The following is a 24,124-nucleotide window of genomic DNA, read 5'->3' as shown; positions in this document are numbered from 1 at the left end:
GGCAGCCCCCAGGGCAATTCAAGCAAATCCGCCTCACACGAGGCACCAAAAATGTAGTGTGATTAGGTATTGATGATGTCTGATATCAATATAATTTAGAGTTAGTTTCAATGAGATTTAAATAACGGGGCACCAGATAACACACAGCATCAACTCTGAAGGTCTGAATTCTCAGTTTGTTTGAATTTAAATCCACACAATGAACACAGGAGATGACTTTATGTAAAGGAATATATTTATTACTAAACTAAAGCTAATACTAATTTGTTATAAATTATTAAGACATAATTATTAAGATGTAATTGATAAATCATTGATAATAATGAATTAGTGATTAACTCCACATGAACTCATCATTAATTCATCAGTAATTAATTGTTTATTAAGGGCTTATAAACATTAATTATTTAAAAGTGTTACTTACTATCCTAATTAACTTAATTTACCATTAATATTTGGACATTTTAATAATTTATCAAAATTCCAAATGAATGGCTCATTTTATGAGACTGATTTAATTAACTGCTGTTATGCCAACATTTAACATTTAAATATTTTTACCAGTATTTCCTGATGAGACAGGAATAAAATCAAGTCTCTCTCTGTAGTGACTATCCAAAAAACAAACTTAATTAGTCACTTAACGTAGGTGGCTTAAGGAATGTTCTTCACTCGTTTCCACTTAATGTCAAAAAAAAAAAGTTCTTCTTTGGGTGATGTTCCCATTTATTGCAACAATTTAATATTTACAGAAACAGTACTTTACCACTTATAAATGAAGTCTTGCTTGATGCTGGGTTTGAGACAAAAGATGAATTACGGTAAGAACCGTGTGCTCCCCATCACCTGCAGGCTCATACTGATAACCTGTTCATTTAAAACACCTGTTGCTGTGCTGTCTGTCACCATGTGAGCAGAACCTATACTGCACCCTTGTGGTCACAGTGAGCTATACACAAACACATACTACTCAAATTCAAATGGCTCCTACACTCTCCTTACCTGAGACTGTTGATTAATGATTAAAATCTCTCTCTCTCTCTCTCTCTCTCAGTATCAATCCAGCAGTTTACTTCCTCTTACCAGCGAGGCAGCAGGTTGTTTCCAACATGAAAAGGTATTGTAACAAACACTTTACATTACAGTTTCTAGAGTTTTATTCTTCAACCCGTTAACTCTTACTGTTGATTGATTTAACTGTAATAAGACGATCAGACAGAATAAGCCTCTGTTTGTGAAACTCACTGTTTGGGTTGGAAACATAAAACACTTTGTGACAGTTTGTGAACACATCAGTGTTTGTGTTTTAACGTCCTGAACATGTTGATTTGTTAAGAGTGGAGGTAGAAGTGCACATCAACCAAAACAGACTTGACTGGAGAGTTTAACCAGAAACAAAGGGAAATGTTTTGGATTTGGTCCCTAAATACAACGATCCCCAACGGACTAAATGATGATTTTAACATCAAGTGCTTTCTATAAATAACCATAGTGCCACTAATTATAGACTTTAACTGCATTGAATTGTTTGGAGCGTCTTGTTTTCTGTGTATCAAAGTGTCACTTGTGATGTCGCTGTGTTCCACTAGTGCTGCTTGAGTTGTCTTCAGGAAGTTTTTACACTTTGTGTGATGTTATGATGCCACTCACTTAATAGGATTGGTTCCTGATGAATTATCTTCATTACATTCACCTGTTGAGATTATCAAGTAGAGATATATACACCCTGAGCTTGTTTTTATATGTTCTGATGAAGGCTGTACAGGCGGAAACACGTCAGCATTTTTGTGTGTGTGCTAATAAATGAAAGTGTAAAGCGAATACTCTGACATCCTTTTATTTTTGGATGTGCTACTTTTTACCACTAAGTTCCTTGTTTATTTGTTGTAAAGTTTTTAATCCTGTTTTACTCAGAGCAGGAAAGCTGCTCTTTAGTTCACTGTAGATGATGAGGTTAAATTTCACCGTCTGACAGACGCATCATAAAACTACTTCCTGATTCTCTGACACAGACTTCAGATTGGACTTTGATATCAGACACTGTTTGGACTTTGATCTGATATTATTTTATATGGCTGTTTGTTCAGGTTTATTCAGGTCAAGATCTGTATTTATCAAAATTATATTGATATGTTATCTGATCATCTTTCCCTTCAGGTACTTTATATTTCAATAAAAGCAGGAGAAATGAAATACATGCTGCTTAATGCACTTCATAGACTTTCACTGTATTCTAACACTGTTTCTATTACATATACTTTTAAAGGTATTGTCTATGAAATCACTATTACTTCTACTACTACTCTACCTTTAAAGGCATATTCTGCTTAAACACTACCTTAACATATTTATACTTTTAATGGTATACTCCTAAAGTACTACTACGACTATCTGTACTACCACTGCTCATTTGCCCATTCATTTAAGGAGTACTGCACTGAAACACTATTTCAACTACAAGTCATACTTTTCAGGTATATTCTGCTAGAACTCTGTTACCACTAGTACCGCTGTTTTTAATACTTTTATTGCTGCATATTTATCTATAGAGTTGAATGTAGGAGAGTCAGAAGTGAAATCTGGTGGTCAAATTGTAAACAACTTTAAACAATTAACTCTTCTAGTTATTATTATTCTTTCATGCACTTTTTAGGACATAAATGCAGTTTGTATCAAGTTAACAATGCCATTCAAACTCTTAAATGTTCTCCATATTACATTTACAGTTATCTCTATTTTAGGTATTTAGCTGACACTCTTATCCAGAACGACTTCCAACACTTATGAGTGTGTCAGTAGAAGAAGCTTCAATCACCCAAAATTACAAGCCAACAAAATAAAGGAGGTTAAAGGTCAGGGGGGTATTCCAGAAAGCAGGATTGGCAAATTATCCAGATCTGTTAACTCAGAATTCACAGAAATCCAGGATTTTCTGTTCCAAAAACTGAGATCAGAGTAAATCTAGATCAGTTACTATGGCAACTGATGTTCTCGAGCTAGCCTGCTCTGTGGCAGGTTTACTTGAGGCTGACTTGAGTTAAACCCAACTGAGCCTGCAGCATTTAAGCATCACACAAGTCAGTTTGTTCAACTTTTCTGGAAAATGGCTTTAAACCTGTCTTGAAGATCCCGTTGACGTGGAAGCTCAAATTATTTGCAGGGCTTTACTTCGAAAGAGACTGCGATATATTTTATCACACCCACCTGTAGCATATCATCGCGAGTGTTACCGTTTTTCAGAAGAGTCAATTTATCTAGCCTTCTTCTGACCTCTGTACACACGTTATGCATTGCCCTTCGTTTATTCGCTACTGGAAGCTTTCTGTATAACATTGTAGATAGAGATAAGAGATAAATATTAATTATGAATGTGATAAACCTACCCTTTATGTTGGCATGTGTGTCCTGGCCGTAGTCGTTGGCTCTGATGAGCTCCTTCATGCCATCAGTTATCTACCACTGTTCAAAGATAGGGCCAGCTCCTACGAGTTTGAATTATGTTCTTATACTTTTTTTAAAAATTTGTTGGCAAGTGCATTTCATCCCGCCTGGATTAGGCTACACCTAAATGAAATGTAAAAAAAATAATTAAGAGTGTACAATTCAGGCAATAGCCTATGCTGCATCCTTCCTATTAATTAAACATTAGTTTACAGAGGTATGTTAAATGTTGAATGACTAAAACAAGCATTAAACTTGATAGTTAACTCACGCATTAACTCTATCTACAATTTTTTGCCATGCAAAGTCTCACAAGTGTTGCTGATGTGTATTTTTTTGCTGAAAACAAGCTGTCATTAATATTTCTTGTTCAGCTAGAGTGAAATATGACGCTCTGCTCTGCTTGTCGCCTCTGAATCCATGATTAATCCTATTTTCAGTCCTCGATTGAGGATGGCTTTATAAATTCACCGTGAACGCGCATAGTTCAGTCTCAACCTATCCGGAGTTGATCAAGCCCGATCACTGAAATCTGAATTAGTTGTTCTGGAACCGAAAAGTCCGCTATGCCGTGTCTAGCTCACTCAAGTCAGGATTCAGGATTTAGTTTAGGATTTCTTAAACCGTCTTTCTGGAATACCCCTCAGGGCCGCAGTGACCTGACAATATTCCTGTTACTCTGGAACAATCATGTAAGAGATAGGAAATAGGATAATAAGCAAATAGGATGAGGAGAGAGAAGAAATCATTCAGTAGGAAGAGGATAACTTTATTATTATCATCATTATTATTATTATTACTATTATTATTATTATTATTATTATTTTGGTGTGCTGATACGTGTTGTGTTCAGACCTAGCTGGTAGTTTCTGGGTATCCACCTGCTGCTGTGGCTGCTTCACTAAAAAGTGAATTTCCTGCCTTAGTGTTCTTCTTCTCTGTCTACCAGGATCCAGCAGGAGAGACCAGACTCTCCTCAACCCAGCTGTAAGTCCATGAAGAGAGACCGGTCAAAGGATGGCTTTATTGATTTTAAAGATGAACACCATTCTTCTGAAAAGAAGTAAGTTGTTCCTAGCATTAAAATGTTCCTGTATTCATGTTTTAACTATTAATGTAGAGAAGGTTTACTGACATGCATGCTGTTTTTCAGCATCGCTCTTCTTCACATACACACAGTAATATATTCACACCTGGGAGCTGCCCAGTATAACCAGTCTGTTACTGTTAGACACTGGGAGCTGCCCAGTATAACCAGTCTGTTACTGTTAGACACTGGGAGCTGCCCAGTATAACCAGTCTGTTACTGTTAGACACTGGGAGCTGCCCAGTATAACCAGTCTGTTACTGTTAGACACTGGGAGCTGCCCAGTATAACCAGTCTGTTACTGTTAGACACTGGGAGCTGCCCAGTATAACCAGTCTGTTACTGTTAGACACTAAGAACTCCACCAGAACACTTTGGAGCTTCAGTTTCTTGTATAAAGGAACTATGGAGGAAGTTGTGGAGGGAGGGAAGAGTGTTTCTCATTTTCTCTCCAGCAACTGTCAGCCTGCTGGTCAAAAGCCGGTCTGTCTGACTGTTTCCTACCATCAGCTCTGCTTTGTCCATCCTGTGTTTCTATCAGGATCCAGCAGGACAGACCAGACTCTCCTGTACCCAGCTGTGTGTCCATGAAGAGTGACCGGTCTAAGGGTCGTCCTATTAACTTCAAACATGGACACCACTCTATTGATAAAAGGTAAACATTTAAAACTGATGATAAAAACAGATGGGTTCGTTGCTGTCAGATAATTATATAAAATTGGTCTGGCCCTTCATACTGTTAGTAACTGGATGGAAAGATGATCAGATAACATATCAATATAATTTTGATAAATACAGGTCTTGACCTGAATAAACCTGAACAAACAGCCATATAAAATAACATCAGGATCAAAGTCCAAACAGTGTCTGATATCAGAGTCCAATCTGAAGTCTGTGTCAGAGAATCAGGAAGTAGTTTTATGATGCGTCTGTCAGACGGTGAAATTTAACCTCATCATCTACAGTGAACTAAAGAGCATCCTGTGATTCTAGAGTCTGATGGTGATATCAATCAAAAAGTGCTTATACAATCTAAACATTTTTATTTTCACACATTTATATTAACAGCAAAAAATAAATGTAATAAATAAATGTAGAATTAACTTATAATAGAAACTTAGTTAAATACTTAATAATTTCAAGATTCACAAGAAGTGAGTGGGAGAGAGAGACTTTTGTTGGCGTGCTAAAAATAATTCTATAACAATAGAATTACAGGAGTGTGTGTGTGTGAGAGAGAGAAGGATGACCAGTTGTTATCGGATTGCATTATATGCATTTAAAATCAATTCCAATAAATGAATTCCAGAGAATTAAACATAGCGTATGTTTACGTCTTGTCCGCTCACTGATGTGCTGTGACATCTCATCCACGCTTTTCTTCTTCAGCTGATCAAAACAGACGTCCGACAGATAAAACACATCATGTCAGACCACTAGAAATTGCAAAACGTAACTTAAAATGTAACTAGATTACTTTACAATTCCTGATTCATTCATAGAAGACTGTCAGTGCCATCTTCCCTCAGTATAAAGACTTAGAGCCTCAACTTGACAAAACTGGTAAACTACAGAGTTCTTCTCAGCTCAGATTACCTATAGTCAGTTAACTTTGGATCAAATCAGAATCAATAACGTTATCTTAGATAATCTGTTAGTGCATTTAAGAAGTAATATGACCTCAGACCTAATATCTGATGTTTTGTTTTTTCCACAGACTCCACCAGGAGAGGTCAGAGGTTCCCAGTGGTCAGTCTGCCCAGGAGCATCAAACAGATCTGGACTCCATATTTATGGTGTGTAAATGTACAACAACACCTTTTACTTCACCAACAAGTGAAATGCAAAACAAACATTCAGTCTCCATGCTGCACTCTTTAGACCAGCGGGCTTTCAGTCTATGATGGATCTGATGTTGTGTTCAACAATTTTAGTAAGAAAGTTTAATTTATATATTATTCTGTTCCAGCTGCTTGAGGAGAACATCTTCACCTTTGTGAAGAATGAGCTGAAAAGATTCAAGAGGGCTCTGAGTCCAGATTACCCAGAATGCTTAGAGAGGCAGAGGGAGGATGAGGAGGTGGACGGTGAGGAGGAAGAGCAGAGGAGGAGCAGCAGAAAGGCTTTTCTGCAGATCACACTGCAGTTCCTGAGGAGAATGAAGCAGGAGGAGCTGGCTGACTCTCTGCAGAGCAGTAAGAGGCTTTTAACAGGTTTAACATGATGGAGAGGGGAGATGGTGGAAAATAGGAAGTATTTCAAAACTCTGCTGTGAATCTAAACATTTGCCAAACAAGATCTATTCAATTTAGGTTGAAAGGTAAATGAGCACAATCCCTGTGGATAATCTGGTAAAATTATTAATTTGTTAATGTGAGTGTAATACACACATTCATATTGAGCTGCACACAGTCAGGACTAGTGATGGGACGATCTGCTTATATTATTTATTATTTCTGAGACACAAATCATTCCTGCAATGGCATTGGCTTGCTAGAATGTAAAGAACTATTTAAAAAAGTCATTACAAAGTACAAATAATATAATTTGGATGGAGAACTTGTCAAGGGGCAGGGATTAGGACCCAAATGCAGACAGTCGAGGCAGAGAGCTTTTCTGAAGCAAGAAGCTTTAATAGCTGAAACTTAGGCAGGGAACAAAACAGGAAATCCAAGAAGCAAAAACCTAAACAGGCTGGCAAACAAAGGAAGACAAAAACCAAACCTGGCCGGTAACAAGGCAAGAAGATTTCCACATGAAACACAGGGTACAGAGCAGGAGGCGAAGCAGGTAACACGGGGAAACATAACCGACACACAGACTATTAACACACAGACTAACGGAGAACGAGGAACAGCTGGCAGGAGGGGAAAGAGTCCGGGAGCTGATAGGTGGAAAGCAGGCTGGTGAAGGGGGAACAAGGTAACAGGGCTGACGAGGGTGATGCAGGGCAGGTGTGGAGGGAAGGAGCACAGAAGGGAGGAAAGTCCGAGGACATCTGGTGGCTGGTGGGAGGATGGCAGGACTGGGGAGTGAAAGGAGTGGTGACCAGGACACAGGGGCAGACCACGACAGAACTTGTGAAACTGTGATGGTCAAGCGTCTCATTTGTGATTACTACAGCAGAATAACATATAGCTAATGTCACAATTCATTTTGTTGCCCCATGATAGCTATTGTCACATTTTTATATTGTGATATATTGAATTTTGATATATAGTCCCATCCCTAGTCACCTGTTTGTCCACTCACCGGTGATGAGCTGAACAGATGCCATGGAGTGGAGATATATACACATTACCAAGAAATGTTCACATTTCTCATGTTTACTGTAACATCCACTCACTGATGTTATTTGTTCTTTGTTCATTCAGAAACTCCTGCTGCCATCTGCCAACGTGAACTCAAATCCAGTCTGGAGGAGAAGTGTCAGTGTCTGTTTGAGGGGATTGTTAAAGCAGGAAACCCAACACTTCTGAATCAGATCTACACAGAGCTTTACATCACAGAGGGAGGGAGTGGAGAGGTCAATGATGAACATGAGGTCAGACAGATTGAAGCAGCATCCAGGAAACCAGCGAGACCAGAAACACCAATCAAATGTGAAGACATCTTTAAACCCTTACCTGGAAGAGAGAAACCAACCAGAACATTGATGACAAAGGGAGTGGCTGGCATTGGGAAAACAGTCTTAACACAGAAGTTCACTCTGGACTGGGCTGAAGACAAAGCCAACCAGGATATACAGTTCACATTTCCATTCACTTTCCGAGAGCTGAATCTGCTGAAAGGGAAAAAGTACAGCTTGGTGGAACTTCTTCATCACTTCTTTACTGAGACCAAAGAAGCAGGAATCTGCAGGTTTGACAAGTTCCAGGTTGTGTTCATCTTTGACGGTCTGGATGAGTGTCGACTTCCTCTAGACTTCCAGAACAACGAGATCCTGACTGATGTTACAGAGTCGACCTCAGTGGATGTGCTGCTGACAAACCTCATCAAGGGGAAACTGCTTCCCTCTGCTCGCCTCTGGATAACCACACGACCTGCAGCGGCCAATCAGATCCCTCCTGAGTGCGTTGACATGGTGACAGAGGTGAGAGGCTTCACTGACCCACAGAAGGAGGAGTACTTCAGGAAGAGATTCAGAGATGAGGAGCAGGCCAGCAGAATCATCTCCCACATCAAGACTTCACGAAGCCTCCACATCATGTGCCACATCCCAGTCTTCTGCTGGATCACTGCTACAGTTCTGGACCATGTGTTGAAAACCAGTGAGAGAGGAGACCTGCCCAAGACCCTGACTGAGATGTACATCCACTTCCTGGTGGTTCAGTCCAAACAAGGAAATGTCAAGTATCATGGGAGAGCTGAGACAGATCCACTCTGGACTACAGAGAGCAGGAAGATGATTCTCTCTCTGGGAAAACTGGCTTTTGAGCAGCTGGAGAAAGGCAACCTGATCTTCTATGAAGCCGACCTGACAGAGTGTGGCATTGATATCAGAGCAGCCTCAGTGTACTCAGGAGTGTTCACACAGATCTTTAAAGAGGAGCGTGGGCTGTACCAGGACCAGGTCTTCTGCTTTGTCCATCTGAGCATTCAGGAGTTTCTGGCTGCTGTTCATGTCATCGTCTCATTCATCGACTCTGGTGTCAATCTGCTGTCAGAACCACAATCAACATCCTGGTGGTCTACACTATTCAGAGACAAATCTAAATTAAAACACCTCTACCAGAGTGCTGTGGACGCGGCCTTACAGAGTCCAAATGGACACCTGGACTTGTTCCTCCGCTTCCTCCTGGGTCTTTCACTGGAGACCAATCAGACTCTCCTACGAGGCCTGCTGACACAGACAGGAAGTAGCTCACAGACCAATCAGAAAACAGTCCAGTACATCAAAGAGAAGATCAGGGAGAATCCGTCTCCAGAGAGAAGCATCAATCTGTTCCACTGTCTGAATGAGCTGAATGACCATTCTCTAGTGGAGGAGATCCAACAGCACCTGAGATCAGGAAGTCTCTCCAGAGCCAGACTCTCCCCTGCTCAGTGGTCGGCTCTGGTCTTCATCTTACTGTCATCAGAAGAAGAGCTGGACGTGTTTGACCTGAAGAAATACTCTGCTTCAGAGGAGGCTCTTCTGAGGCTGCTGCCAGTGGTCAAAGCCTCCAATAAATCTGTGTAAGTGCATAGAAAACTGAATACATTCAATATATGATGTGATCTTTTATACAGGAGAGAAAAAATATTTTCAAAGTTCTTGTTTGTCTTCATCACTAATTCTCCTTCAGGCTGAGTGACTGTCAGCTGTCAGAGAGAAGCTGTGAAGCTCTGGCCTCAGTTCTCAGCTCCCAGTCCTCTAGTCTGAGAGAGCTGGACCTGAGTAACAACGAGCTGCAGGATTCAGGACTGAAGCTGCTCTCTGCTGGACTGGAGAGTCCACACTGTAGACTGGAGACTCTCAGGTCAGGATCACTGTTACTGTTCAACAGACCATTTAAATTCTGCTTTACATGCACATTAATGTCAGTGAAAATACCTGACCTTTGCAGGATTTTCCTGTTCATGTGATTTTTGAATCCAGCTGAGAAACCAACATTCAGCTCTACTTTCTAGCCTCTGTGAGAATATTTCATTATTTCCTCTCCTTACTGCCTCTGTTGGTGAAACCTAAAGTAAAGAACATGTCAGATTCTGATTGAGTCGAGAACTGAAATGAAAACACAAACCCGATCTTTGGGTCAACTGTTAATATTTGTTGTTGACAATTACTGTTGATAATTACAGTTTTTGCATTATCATAATTCATTTCAGGGAAGTGTAAGAATGAGAAAATCCAACATGTAACTCTGTACGTAAAGCAATCCTCAAGAATAAACTATAAATAAACTATTAGTGCTGGGTGATATGGCTGAAAATGTTAGAACTTTATAGGCAATATCGAGTTTTATTACAATATATGTAAATTCACTATTGCTGTCAAGTTTAAAAGGTTAATTTTGCTCTTGAATAAAAGTTGAATAGATCAGTCAACTTTCATTTAAAATGCTTCTTTATTTATTAAATAACAATACAGACAAGTGGGAGTGAAATTGTTTTTCAGTCTGATTTTTCAACACTATAACCTTATATAATCTTTAAATAAGAATAAGGAAACAAAGCAACGAAAGCCTGATCTTCTTCCACTCTGACCTGAACGCAGCAGAAAACCAGCAGCCAGTAAAATAAATAAGGAAGTGTGTGAGCAACGCTAAAAACTATCAAACATACTATTATAACTGATAATTATTCAGTCACAACTATCTAAAGACGTGTAACTGCAGTGTGAGAGTTATTGTGTTGAAATTACTTTTTGGGTTTAACTGTTGGAGAGTGTGTTTGCTGTGTGTGTGTATTGGACAGCAGCGCTCCCAGCTAACTGAAGATACATAAAGCTCTACAGTGAAGGAAGTGAAGACATTTTGAACACAATCAATCGTCATTATGGCAAAAACTAAAATAAATAAAATGAGGGTGAAAATAATTGGAGTTATGCTTTATTTATTTATTTATACAGTTTAAAGTTACAGGGACAGTGCACATTAATAGACATTTCTGTAAATGTGCCAGTTTAGCCATCTTGGCTAATTTTCAACTGCAGTACCTGGGCGATGATACCTGTGTGATGACAGCTACAAAAGACACATAAAATACATAAAATCAGGAACAGCAATACTGTACATATAGCAGAGCACACTTCATAAGAACACATAAAATACTTTAAAACAAGGGCAACAATACATAAAACAAAGCACGCTTCAGGTTATTTTAATAAGTTACAGAGTATGGTCACACACTTGATTGTCTTTTAACCATGATTTTAAATTAATTTTAAATGAACGATATGTGTCACAGTCTCTGATAAGTGTTGGCAGACTGTTCCATGTGTGAGCTGCTCTCACTGAAAAAGCTGACTGTCCAAAGGCAGTCCTCCTCATAGGTATTATACAATCCCCTCTTGCCACAGACCTAGTATGTCTATCATCAGTTGTTTTGCATCTGTAAATTTGATAAGATTGTCCCAGCTCAGTAAATTATGATTTCTTAGGCAGTAACAATGGTGATGGGTGTTTGGCTTCCTGTCAAGCACCTTAAGAGCCTGGTGGTGTACTGACTGTACAGGTTTGAGTGTTGTACAGGAGGCTTGTGCCCAGCTAGTCAAACAATATGACAAATATGACATGATCATGGCATTAAAATATAGTGTTGCTGCCTTAGTAGTTAGACAGTTTCTGATATGGCAAATTTGACAAGTTGAACTTTACTACATTTGTTACCATCTTAATTTGTTTTTTAAATGTAAGATTAGAATCAATTGTTACACCAAGATATTTGAAATCAGATACCACTGTCAGCTTTTCCCCTGCAACATAAACGTTAAGTGTGAGATTATCTGTTGACCTCTTAGTGAAGAACTTACAAACTGTTTTCTTTGTGAAGACAGGAGTTATTAAGCCACTGTGTGACATAGGCCATCACTGCCGTGAGCTTACATGCAGCTTACTGTTTGGTCGCTGCATGTACATAAATGACAGTATCATCTGCGTACATTTGAATCTCAGACTCATTGCATACAGTGGGAAGATCATTTATGTAAAGGCTAAACAACAGGGGCCCCAGAATTGATCCCTGAGGTACACCGATATCACAACTAAGGGCTGATGACAGCTCCCCATTTATCTTGACCCCAGCAGAGTTCCTCTCTTTAAGAGAGGAACTCTGCTGTGGTCGTTATTGAAAGTTATCGAGCTGGATTTATGTCAAAATCAAGGAAAATTTAACCGAGATAAATATCAATATCATTTTATCATTGGATGGGATGAAAATGCAGCAATGTGTAGCTGTTTGATGTGTGTGTGTGTGTGTGGGGGTGTGTGTGTGTGTGTGTGTGTGTGTGTGTGTGTGTGTGTGTGCAGGCTGGCAGGCTGTCTGCTCACAGAGGAAGGCTGTGCTTCTCTGGCCTCAGCTCTGAGCTCCAACCCCTCCCATCTGAGAGAGCTGGACCTGAGCTACAATCATCCAGGAGCCTCAGGAGTGAAGCTGCTCTCTGCTGGACTGGAGGATCCACACTGGAGACTGGACTCTCTCAGGTCTGGAGAGGCAACGTCTGCTAGAAGGCTGAGAGTCACACACATTTTCTCTGTCACACTGAGAAGCTCAGGAATACTGTGTAATGTTTAACAGCAGATATGACTGATGCTGTATGGAAAATCCTTCATATGGAAGGTTATTAATGTTTCCATCATTAAAGAGAATCTGACTTTGTCTATTCCCCAGTGTGGACCATGGTGGAGTGCAGAGGTTGAAACCAGGTGTGAGGAAGTGTAAGTGTGTATTTAGTTTGATTCATGAAAACAAAGCAACACACATTCATCAGTTGAGATGGAAAGCCCATCTACACCACAGTATGTGACATCCATTCATTATGATGGCTGACATCATGTGCCATCATGAAACTGCATTAAAACATTAATTGTCAAACTCAACAGGTCTGTTAGATTATAAAGTTGCTGCTGTATTGAGTCTTGTTCTCTCATCAGATGCCTGTGAACTCACACTGGACCCAAACACAGCACACAGAAACCTCTTCCTGTCTGAAGACAACAGAAAGGTGACAGAGGTGAGAGAGAAGCAGCCATATCCTGATCACCCAGAGAGATTTGACTTCTGGGATCAGCTGCTGTGTAGAAATGGTCTGACTGGTCGCTGTTACTGGGAGGTCAAGTGGGAAGGAGCGGTTTCTATAGGAGTGACTTACAGAGGAATCAGAAGGAGAGGAAGGGGTGATGACTGCAGGATTGGAGGGAATGAAAAGTCCTGGAGTCTGGAGTGCTGTGGTGAGAGTTACTCTGTCTGGCACAATAACAGATCAACAGTCATACCTTCCCTCTCCTCCTCCTCCTCTAACAGAGTAGCAGTGTATCTGGACTGGTCTGCTGGCTCTCTGTCCTTCTACAGAGTTTCCTCTGACACACTGATCCACATCCACACCTTCCACTCCACATTCACTGAACCACTCTATCCTGGGTTTAGGTTTGTGTTTGGTTCCTCAGTGTCTCTTGTCAGATAGAGGAGGGAGAGAGAAACACTCACACTGCTGACTAAAGACAGCTGCTGAGATGCTAGTTCATTCTGTACAGGATCACACACACACACACACACACACACACAAACTTACTTTTACACAACACACACAAGCAGATATACATGCACAAAGACACTGTCACACACACACAGATACAAACATGCGCAGAGATGCAGAAACAACACACACACACACACACACACACACAGAAATACTCACATGCACAGAACACACACACATAGAGACTCTCGACAAATGGACAAATATAACATATTCACATAACTCATGTAAAGATGTAACACAGGTGATGAAATGCTCATTACAGTTCTATGCAGTGTACAAGTCAAACTGGTCTGACACTGAAGCAGATCTTGCTGTCTGTCATTTGGAAAGTTGTGGAAGTTTGGGATTTTCTGGGTGAATTTGGGGAAGAATTCTTCTCTAATTTCTTTGTATTTTGGGCAGTTGATGAGAAAGTGATTTTCTGTCTCAACTTCTCCTGTTCCACACTGGACACAGACTCTTTTTCTTCTGTCTAACCATTGTTTCTTATGGAGCCCAGTTTCAATAGACAGTTTGTGATCACTGAGTCTATATTTAGCTAAAATTTGTCTTTGGATGTTTGTTTTTTTTAAATTATTATTTCTCTTAAGTATGGAGCCAATTGAAATTCTCTAGTTTATGTACTGACTGTATTTTGTATTTCCATGACTCCAAATATATTACTTTATTCATTTTGTCTATTTTAAGTGCGTTTTGGGAAGGATTTGTATGTTGTTATTTTGGGATTTTTTGCTGTTCAATGTATGTGTGACAACCACTATTATGTGGACAAACAAGATATATCTATTTTGGCTATGCTTTGTTCTAACTTGTTTTTTTCTTTCCTTACTTAAGTGCAAATGCAAAAATGTCTTAGGTGTGCTAGTCTTCTGGAGAGACGGCTAAATCAAACTGTATTGTAACAAATGAGAGTGCAGTGCACTGAACCGACCCAAAATAAAAGGGGATTTGATTTGGGTGACAAACTGAAAATGCAACAGAGGTAGAGTTCAAGCTTTAAGACAGGAAATAGGTTAAAATGAGAGATATGGATAATGATTTGACAGATTCATGTATTTTATTTTTTTATAATTTCATGCTTATGGAAGTATTGTATTTTTTTACATGCAAAAAATAAAATGATTACAAAGAGAGAACTGTTTTATGTGTAGCGGCTGTAGAATGGTTGCTCACAGGTTGAAGAATACCAGTCACACCAGGCTTCAGGATCTGCACATTTATTCTCTATAAGAGCAACACGGGGCACAATCAGCACACACACACACAGTAGCAGGCTCTCTCACAGTCCCCAGCACAAAAGCTATCCAACTTTTGCCGGGAGTTTGCAGCTACGTCACTCATGCGTCTTTTGTGTGTCACTAATTAAAGCCCCCCCCCCCCCCCCCCCCCGCTACAATAGGTAAACCGGAACTATTAAGACATATGAATTCAATATAAAGTTGGCGATACACAAACATTTTGACAAGTTTTGAGAATGTTCACCAAAATAAAAATAACATGAACATATTGACTCAGCTACATACTCCCCTTTGAACTTCTCAAAACTACTCTAGTATAGGTTAATAGCTGAATCCTGAGTAACATTAGCATAGCTTGTTATTATTCTCAAACATACATGTCTATGTGCAACATAGCGTCTCCCAGCTAAAAGGGAAAGTGACATAAAGAAGTTGGCCAGACTTCTAATATCCACTTGCTGAAGAAAGTGCCCTATACACAATCTTGTACTGATGATTAAATAACCGTTACCCTAACTTTGAGCTTACTCAAAAGACTGCACATTCACAGTGAACTTAGGACTATCCTAATGACATGACAACCGGGTGACACCTACATGAATAGAGTTTTGGCAAACTCACTGACCAGATTGCTTGCTTGTGTGTTTCTCTGTGTCATGTTCTGGATCAATCTGTTAACTGGCTTTACCATCCTGCCTACTCTTGTCCTGATGTGACCCACTGAACCACTTGGTGATAGCCCGTCAGGTTTTAAGGCTACCTCAGTGGTTTCTTCTTTGGCTGCTTGACTCTCTGGGTGACTGTTGCTTGGTTTTATCCGTTCTCCACTGTGCTTAGTCTCTGCTTCACTACTGCTGTCCTTGTCTGTTTCAGTGCGAAGATCTGTCTCATCTCTGGCCCTCTGACTCTCTCCGACATGAACATCTGGTTCAGTATTAGCACTTACATCTACCCTAACACTGTCACTTGTCTGTGGCTTCTGAATGGCTGGTTCAGGATTTTCAAGGGGCACTTGAGGGGTGTCAGGAGGTGTATGCTCTCTCTCTGGAGAGTCTTCCGGGGTAGTAGTCTCTGCTACCCAGCTGGCAGTGCGTTCTGACCGGTCAAACTCAGATCCAGTCACCAGGAGGCTTCCATCTACCCCACTTTGTTCTTGACTTGGTTCAGAACCACTGTCAAAGGATGACTCAGTTTCGTGATCCACCTCCACTGGCAAGAAGTTGGCTTGCAAAAGCAGGTTCCTATGGACAACTCTCTCTTGCCCAGTGTTGTGGTGTCTGATGCGGTAAGTGTGGCACCTCGAGTCTTTGGAGACTACTGTGTAGAGGGTAGACTCCCACCTGTCAGCTAGTTTTCTGCAGCCACGTCCACCCCTGTTTGCCAAGAGAACCTGATCTCCCTCTTCAATGTCTGTGCCCTTTGTCCCCTGTTGTACAGGTCTGCCTGGCGCTGCTGGCTGGAATTAGCATTGACTTGGGCAAACGCGAGAGCTTCCTTGAGGTCGTCCCTCATTCTCTTGACATAACTGTCATAGTCTGTGATGTCATTGTCTCTCTCCACATTGTGGAACATAACATCCACTGGCAGTCTGGGAATCCGTCCATACATTAGATAAAAGGGAGCATACCCAGTCGACTCATGAGCTGTACAGTTATAAGCAAAGGTCAGCGTCTGCAGCATCTGCGGCCATCTCTGCTTATCCCTGGGGGGTAAAGCCCTGATCATGTTCCCTAAGGTTCTGTTGAACCTCTCGGTGTGGCGATTCCCCATGGGATGATAAGGTGTTGTTCTTGATTTTTTTACGCCGGCGATCTGCAACAGCTCCTGAATCAACTGGCTTTCAAAATTTGCACCCTGGTCTGAATGGATTCTTTGCAGGAATCCGTAGACGCAAAAGTATCTATCCCACAGCTGACGAGCGACTTGTTTTGCTGACTGGTCAGAGCATTTGAAGGCATGGGCCATTTTAGTGAAATGGTCTGTCACCACCAACACATCCACACTCCTTCCCTTGGAATCCTCCGCGGACCAGAAGTCCAGACAGACCAGCTCTAAGGGGCTTGTGGTTTTGATACTTTCAAAACTCTTCCCTCAGGTTCCAGTGTCTTGCTGACAACACAGCACTTGCAGCATTTCACATATTCTCTGACATCGTGCTCCATATCAGCCCAGAAGAATCGCTGCCTTGCCAGGTACAAGGTCCTGCTTTGACCCTGATGGCCAGCATCATCATGGACACCATGCAGAACATGACTGGCCAAGGGGGAGGGTGCCATGTACTGATGGCGTTTTTTTCCAGTTAGTGAGTCCTTACACACTCTGTACAGAATGCCATCAAGCATTTTCAGTTTCTGCCATTGTTTCAGGGCTTTAAGCACCTTTAACGACAGTCCAGCTCTCTCTCTTCTTGACGGCCGTCTCCCACGGGTGACAAACGGGATGACCTGTGACAGTGTGGCATCCCTTCTCTGTTCATCCTGGAGCTCTTGGAGTGAAAAGACGGGCAGAGCGCCTTGACCTGGTGGGACTAGCTTCTCCAGGTCTTGAGCAAGCCAAGAGACCACCCCTTGCCTGGAACCTTGATCCCACTCGACATGGCCCGCCAAGACTGCCGACACTTCGCCATTGGTCAGAGAGAGACGCTTCAAGTCCTCTGGTGAAAGTGGGCATTCAACACTCTGGTGGTTGGTACTGACTCTGAACACCTCCTGGACTATACCCTCTTGGACTTGCTGCGACTCATCCAACAGCACTTCATATGACTCCTTCATCAGCCTCTGGCAGACACGATTTTGGATAAAAGGCCACCTGCTCAAGGCGTCAGCAACAATGTTCTTACTGCCAGGTATGTACTTGATGCTGAAGTTGTATGGTGACAACTTGGCTACCCATCTCTGTTCACACGCATCGGGTTTTGTGAGGATGTAGGTCAGCGGATTATTGTCCGTCCAACAGTGAAGGTGTGTCCCTTTAGCCAATGGCTAAATTTGTCGCAAACAGACCACTTCAATGCCAAAAACTCTAGGCGGTGAGCAGGATAGTTGCTCTGAGCACGGGTGAGTGCCTTGCTGGCAAAGGCGATGGGGCGTGCTTTACTTTCACCCTCTTGGACCTGAGATAATACGGCACCTAAGCCATCTTGAGAGGCATCTGTAGACAGAATGAATGGTCGGCTGAAATCAGGATGCGCGAGTACGACAGACTCCAGGAGTGCAGTTTTCAACTGTTCGAATGAGCTGCGATGCTCCTCTCTCCAATCATTTGGATGTAACTTCCTGAATGCAGCACCTTGTGCATTTCCTCTCTTTCCCTTTGGTGCAGCGGTCAGTGCGAACAGTGGCTTGGCTATGCGGGAACAATTGTGTATGAACTGCTGATAGTACATGACCATGCCCAGGAACGACTTGATCTTCTTCTGAGAGGGTGTAACGCCATCCTCCATCATAAGATCGGGCTCTGCTATGGAAGCAATGGCCTTGACCTTATCAGGGTCAGTTGACACACCGTTTTCATCCACAACATCCCCCAAAAATCTCACACTTCTCCTGAGTAGCTGACATTTTTTGGGGGCCAGCTTTAATCCATGTGTACGCAGCCTGCTGAAAACTCTTTCAAGCCTCCTGAGGGCTTCAGCTTCGTTGGGAGCATACACAAGCACATCGTCCAAGTAACAGAGCAGGGTCAAGAAGTTCTGGTCACCGAATATACCCATCATGAGACGCATGAAGTTTGCAGGGCTGTTGCACAGGCCCTGAGGAAGTCTACTGAACTCATAGAGCCCCATAGGTGTGGTGAAGGCTGTCAGCTTTTTGTCTTCCTTTGCCATGGTGATGTTATAGAAGCCAGAGGTGAGATCCATGGCACTGAATATGGCGTTACCTCCCAAAGCTGCCAGACAGTCTGATTGGTGGGGCAAAGGATGCGCATCCTTGACTGTGCGTGCATTTAACCAGCGGTAGTCCACACATATCCTGAGATCCCCATTCTTCTTCCATACAAGCACTAGTGGGGATGCCCACTCACTGTTGGACTTGCGAATTATCTCACGTTCCTCCATCTCTGTAAGAACCTGTCGGAGCTTGTGGTACTGCCCTGGTGGGACACGCCGGTATGGGAGTCTGAATGGCCGCTCATCAGACAAATGGATGCGGTGGACAAAATCCTTAGCCAGCCCACAATCAAGCTTACTCCTTGAGAAGACGTCCTCATACTTGTGGATCAGTTGCAGCAGTTGTGATTTCCAGTGGTCTGACACCTCACATGAATCAATATCCAGATCATCCAATCCCAGGTTATGTAGACTGTCATGAAAACTGGGGCAAGGAGGGGGACCGGGGCTGCTGGCCGCTTCACTACATACTGTCTGATTCTGCACTCTGACTTTTGCGGCTGGCATTTGCTCAGGGGTCATATCCAGGTCCTCAATGGCTATGCAGGTGGACACATCTGCCACCTTGGTGTGACGCTTTAAAGTGACGATCTTGTCAGAGGTGTTCAAAATCCTGACTGGGATCCATCTGTCACCGTTCATGGAGGCTACCGACCTGCAGACAATGATGTCTTTCTTGTGGGTTTGTGCTTTTGATGGCTCAACCAGAATGGCACTGCCTTCTGAAAGGGGTGAGGCTGCAGGCAACTTGCTCCAAACCAGCTGCTCTTGCTTTGGGAGAAGAGTTACTGACTGCGCAAGTTTGACAGTCCCAATGAAATCTGGTATTGTATCACCCCTCCCTCTGTTGATGCCAGACAACATGTTAAGGAACTGCATTATCTCAGGTGCGTTTGTAGACTCTGGTTTGCTCAGAACTCGCCAGAAGTGGGGAGACTGTTTGAACTGCTTTAGGAGGTGTTGAATTTGTGCCCAGAATTAACTGATCTTTCTGCCCAGGAACCACTAAGGCAGGCACACTGAATGTGCATCCGTACACTTCCATCTTCAGGTTGTGAATGCATTTGGGCCTGACTCGGATTCCACCACAGCCAACAAGCACGATATCAGTGTGGACACAGTTGGGCTCTGATGCTGATCCAACAACCTGCTCAGCCTCCTCACTAATGGTGCAGGCCATGGAGCCAGTATCTAGCACAGCTTATTGGTCTCACCACTGTCACTCACACTGTCCCCTCCCTGGTGTGAGTGACTTAGTTTCCCTGATCAGGTGAGCTGCCATCTCGCTGGATAACAATGGCTTTAGGGCAGTCTTTTCGCTGATGTCATACTTCTAGGCAGCCTAGACATCTCCTTTCTCTCATGCAGTGTGTTCGTGTCGAGTGAGAGCTGTTACCACAGACTCGGCATGGGGTGAAACGATCTGAGGGGGAAAATTGAGGTCTAGCAGCATCAGCAGGCTGGCTGGTACGCTCTAACACTCGCTCTAACATACTTAGCACACGCTCCAGAGCACTTGATTCTGAAGCAGCTGCTTCTCTTGACTTGGTTGGGTTAGTCGAGGTGCACTTGGCTGTGTTCACTTGGGCATAATCAGCTTCAGGTTCTGGAGAACTAATAGCTGTTACAGCGGTAGCTACCTGGAGGACATGTGTTTTGGCCGTGTTCGCGTTTGATTTCTTCACTTGGTACTCTCTTTGGTGTTCATCAATAGCCTCCTGCACCTCTGTGAGTGACCACTTACTTATGGGCCTACACTTGAAAACACAGGCGAGACTAGGATCAGGACAGTTTCTGATGAACATCATAGCTATTTCTGCATCCATATTGTCCATTTTGCTTCCCTGGTGCTTCAAGTGTCTGTCGGCTGCTTCGGCAGCTGTATTCAGCCTAACCCAGTAATCTACTAGTGTTTCCTTTGCTGTTGGCTGGGTGGCATAGAAATCGGCCAGTGGTAAACAGGACCCAGGGGTTTCGCTAAAATAGCGTCTCAGTATACTATAGATTATCTCAGGATTAACAACTGTGCCAGATGATGAGCTGCTTTTCAATCCTACTTTGACAATACTTTTTGCTCTGCCAAGAAGATGGCTCAGAATCTCATCTCTCTGTTCATCGGTTGAGAAACTTCTCTTGTACAAATATACCTCCATCATATCAATCCACTCTTGAATGGAATATTTGTCGTTCCCATCACCACGATACATCGGAGGCTCCTTGATATCAGGTCTGACTACCAGGCTCACTTTGGAAAGGTCAATGGTTGTGTCCGGCGCTTCAACTCTAACTGATTTAGCTGGTGGAGGCTGCCTTGGAGTGAGTGGGGACTGACTGGCTAGCAAGCGGCTGGCAATTGACTCACCTATCTGACTCCCTAACTCACCGATGAGATCACGTAACTGTTGGGTGGTGTTCTCATTGCTGACAACAGGGGTGGAAAACTGAGGCTCAAGTGGAGGGATGTCAGTGACATAGTCTGGTTCTAATGGCTCCTCACTGGTTAACACTGTAGTCATATTCCGAACTACTCCATCTGTGTTAAACAAACCCCTGCCTCTCCCAACAACTGGTGTGAAAATACTAAAAGTATCCTGAGCTCTGCCTGCCATATCTCACACAATATATACAGACATATAAAGGTGTAGCAGCAAATCAAATTAAAACAGTTTTACAGATCTCACAGAAAATTATAACTTATACCAATATGATTCCTTTTGTAAAGTTAATTGATTATTCTGAACGCCTGTGTTTATACAGAATATTAGCAATCAATTCAGCAGCTAACAGGATCCACAGGTCCACCAACTTGGCATCCCGGACGTCACAAGCACACAGCTGAACCTCGGCGATCGGCAGCGGCTGACCAATGGATCCGGGTCACGGCACCAGTTTTATGTAGCGGCTGTAGAATGGTTGCTCACAGGTTGAAGAATACCAGTCACACCAGGCTTCAGGATCTGCACATTTATTCTCTATAAGAGCAACACGGGGCACAATCAGCACACACACACACAGTAGCAGGCTCTCTCACAGTCAGTCCCCAGCACAAAAACTATCCAACTTTTGGCGGGAGTTTGCAGCTACGTCACTCATGCGTCTTTTGTGTGTCACTAATTAAAGCCCCCCCCCCGCTACAATAGGTAAACCGGAACTATTAAGACATATTAATTCAATATAAAGTTGGCGATACACAAACATTTTGACAAGTTTTGAGAATGTTCACCAAAATAAAAATAACATGAACATATTGACTCAGCTACATATGCACATGCTGGGACAACTTAAATAAAGATAGTTGCAGAGGATTCAGAGAAGCCAACGTCTCCCTGTCTCATCCTTTCCTTTTGTTTTTCAGTTTATAAAAGGCCCTGACACATCGGGCCGTCGGTAAGCGTCGGTGTCCCTAGTTTTTGCGGTGTGTCCCGCACCGTCGGCACTAGTCGGACCCTGTCGGTGTTTTTTCGGCCGATTGAGCGTGTTGAATCGGCGTCGGAGCCCGTCGGTGAGAGAGATCACTCTGATTGGTAGTTCGTGTTTTGCCTCTGGTTGATTGGACTGATAAATTCCTTCAACATGTGGAACTGAACAGGAAAGAGCCGGCTCTCCAGCTCTCGACACAGGTTGGGGAAAGCCCCTTGAGCCTGTCGCTGGAGTAACGTTATTCATGATTTCACCCATTTAGTGCGGTTTCTCCTTATTTTTCGCCTCCGCCTCTTCCTTTCTTCTTCCACAACCAAAAGACCAAGGGCTGACAATGCCAGTGCCATTTGCAACTTCTTATCAGACATATGGTTATTTCCCCTCACGCAGGCGCAGAACGTACGTGCTAGATGGTATCTCAGATGATATCTCAGATGGTATCTCAGATGATATCTCAGATGATATCTCAGATGGTATCTCAGATGATATCTCAGATGATATCTCAGATGGTATCTCAGATGATATCTCAGATGATATCTCAGATGGTATTTCAGATGATATCTCAGATGGTATCTCAGATGATATCTCAGATGATATCTCAGATGGTATCTCAGATGATATCTCAGATGATATCTCAGACACCGCTGGTCTGATGTTTATGAAATTTTAAGTGATGATGCATCTTCACATTGTGTTCCAGCGATTAAAAAATGACATCACTGATTGGCCAAATGGGGACAATTTGATTAAACTTCTTTTTTTTAACTCTGAAAGGCCATAACTGCTCCACCACCGCTCTGATTCTGATGAAACTCGGAGGACGATGCATCTTGTTGTGGGAAAACATGTTTACATTTTCTTTCTGTAATGAACTTTTTCTTTCTTTAACACAGTTTTCTTTCTTCATCTTGTTTATTCTTTCTTCATCAGGCTTTCTTGTGTTTGGATTTTCAGGGATGGATTTTGTTGCGTTGCCGATGGCAACCAGCAGTGAGTTGTTTTGGAGCTGTAGGTGTGAAGTCGTCATGGAAACAGTCCACAACACAGCAGACCAACTAATACTGTGCAACCTGATTATCACTATTTATTAATACTATTACTGTTACTCCTTGCTTTGGTAACACACACACACACACACACACACACACAGCACTTCCCCCACTCACACACATACATGCACACTCCCTGTTGTTATTTTAGAATTAGTATTATTATTGTGACTCTTACCGTTTTACCTGATTATACTTGAACTGTATTGATTTTGAGAGATGATTGTATTGATATTGATATATGATTGTACTGTATTGATTGAACTGTATTGATATTGTATTGATTTGATACATTACTAGTATAATAAATGTAATTCACTGTTGCACAGTAGCTCTCCTCTTGTTAATTTATTGAAGCCATCCTCTGCTGTTCAGGAATCACAAACCTTCAACCCTTCTAATGAAAATGATAGGACAAATATATTTAGTCATCTTAACATACTATCCTAATTAATTTACCATTAACATTTGGATATTTTAATAACTTATTAAAATTCCAAATTCATGGCTGATTTTATGAGACTGATTACTGTTGTACCAACATTTAAAATCCCCATGAAATGAACTCCCATTCCTTTTCCTTCCTGGAACACAGAGCATCTTTAATGGTGACGTCATGCTGCAGGAGGCTCTCTCTCTCTCTCTCTCTCTCTCTCTCTCTCTCTCTCTCTCTCTCTCTCTCTCTCTCTCTCTCTCTCTCTCTCTCTCTCTCCTCTCTCTCTCTCCCTCCCTCCCTCACAGTATCAGTCCAGTAGTCTATTTTCACTTTCTCTTACCAGCGTGGCAGCAGGTTATTACCTCGCCAAGGAGGTTATG

At 42.3% G+C, this 24,124-nt stretch overlaps 1 protein-coding gene across 3 annotated transcripts in view; it reads left to right on the top strand.

Moving 5' to 3' along the window:
* The first annotated feature begins 4,396 nt into the window (after positions 1 to 4,396).
* LOC139930831 (protein NLRC3-like) overlaps positions 4,397 to 24,124 on the top strand; it is a 42,335-nt gene continuing 22,607 nt past the window's right edge. The window contains exons 1-9 of one of the 3 annotated variants that reach the window (XM_078288870.1): positions 4,397 to 4,504; positions 5,070 to 5,183; positions 6,246 to 6,324; positions 6,498 to 6,723; positions 7,903 to 9,706; positions 9,817 to 9,990; positions 12,481 to 12,654; positions 12,842 to 12,888; positions 13,105 to 13,724. In XM_078288870.1, coding sequence (XP_078144996.1) covers positions 4,437 to 4,504; positions 5,070 to 5,183; positions 6,246 to 6,324; positions 6,498 to 6,723; positions 7,903 to 9,706; positions 9,817 to 9,990; positions 12,481 to 12,654; positions 12,842 to 12,888; positions 13,105 to 13,634 — 3,216 coding nt within the window. In that variant the 5' untranslated portion in view covers positions 4,397 to 4,436 and the 3' untranslated portion in view covers positions 13,635 to 13,724. Of the gene's footprint in view, positions 4,505 to 5,069; positions 5,184 to 6,245; positions 6,325 to 6,497; positions 6,724 to 7,902; positions 9,707 to 9,816; positions 9,991 to 12,480; positions 12,655 to 12,841; positions 12,889 to 13,104; positions 13,725 to 24,124 lie in introns of those variants that run through there. The other 2 variants (XM_078288871.1, XM_078288872.1) reach the window with 2 other exon arrangements.

This window comes from Centroberyx gerrardi, chromosome 15 (genome assembly GCF_048128805.1).
Source record: "Centroberyx gerrardi isolate f3 chromosome 15, fCenGer3.hap1.cur.20231027, whole genome shotgun sequence".
NCBI classification, from domain to species: Eukaryota; Metazoa; Chordata; class Actinopteri; order Beryciformes; family Berycidae; genus Centroberyx; species Centroberyx gerrardi.
The sequence above is the reverse complement of the archived record's forward strand: the minus strand, read 5'-3'. Positions and strand labels throughout refer to the sequence as shown.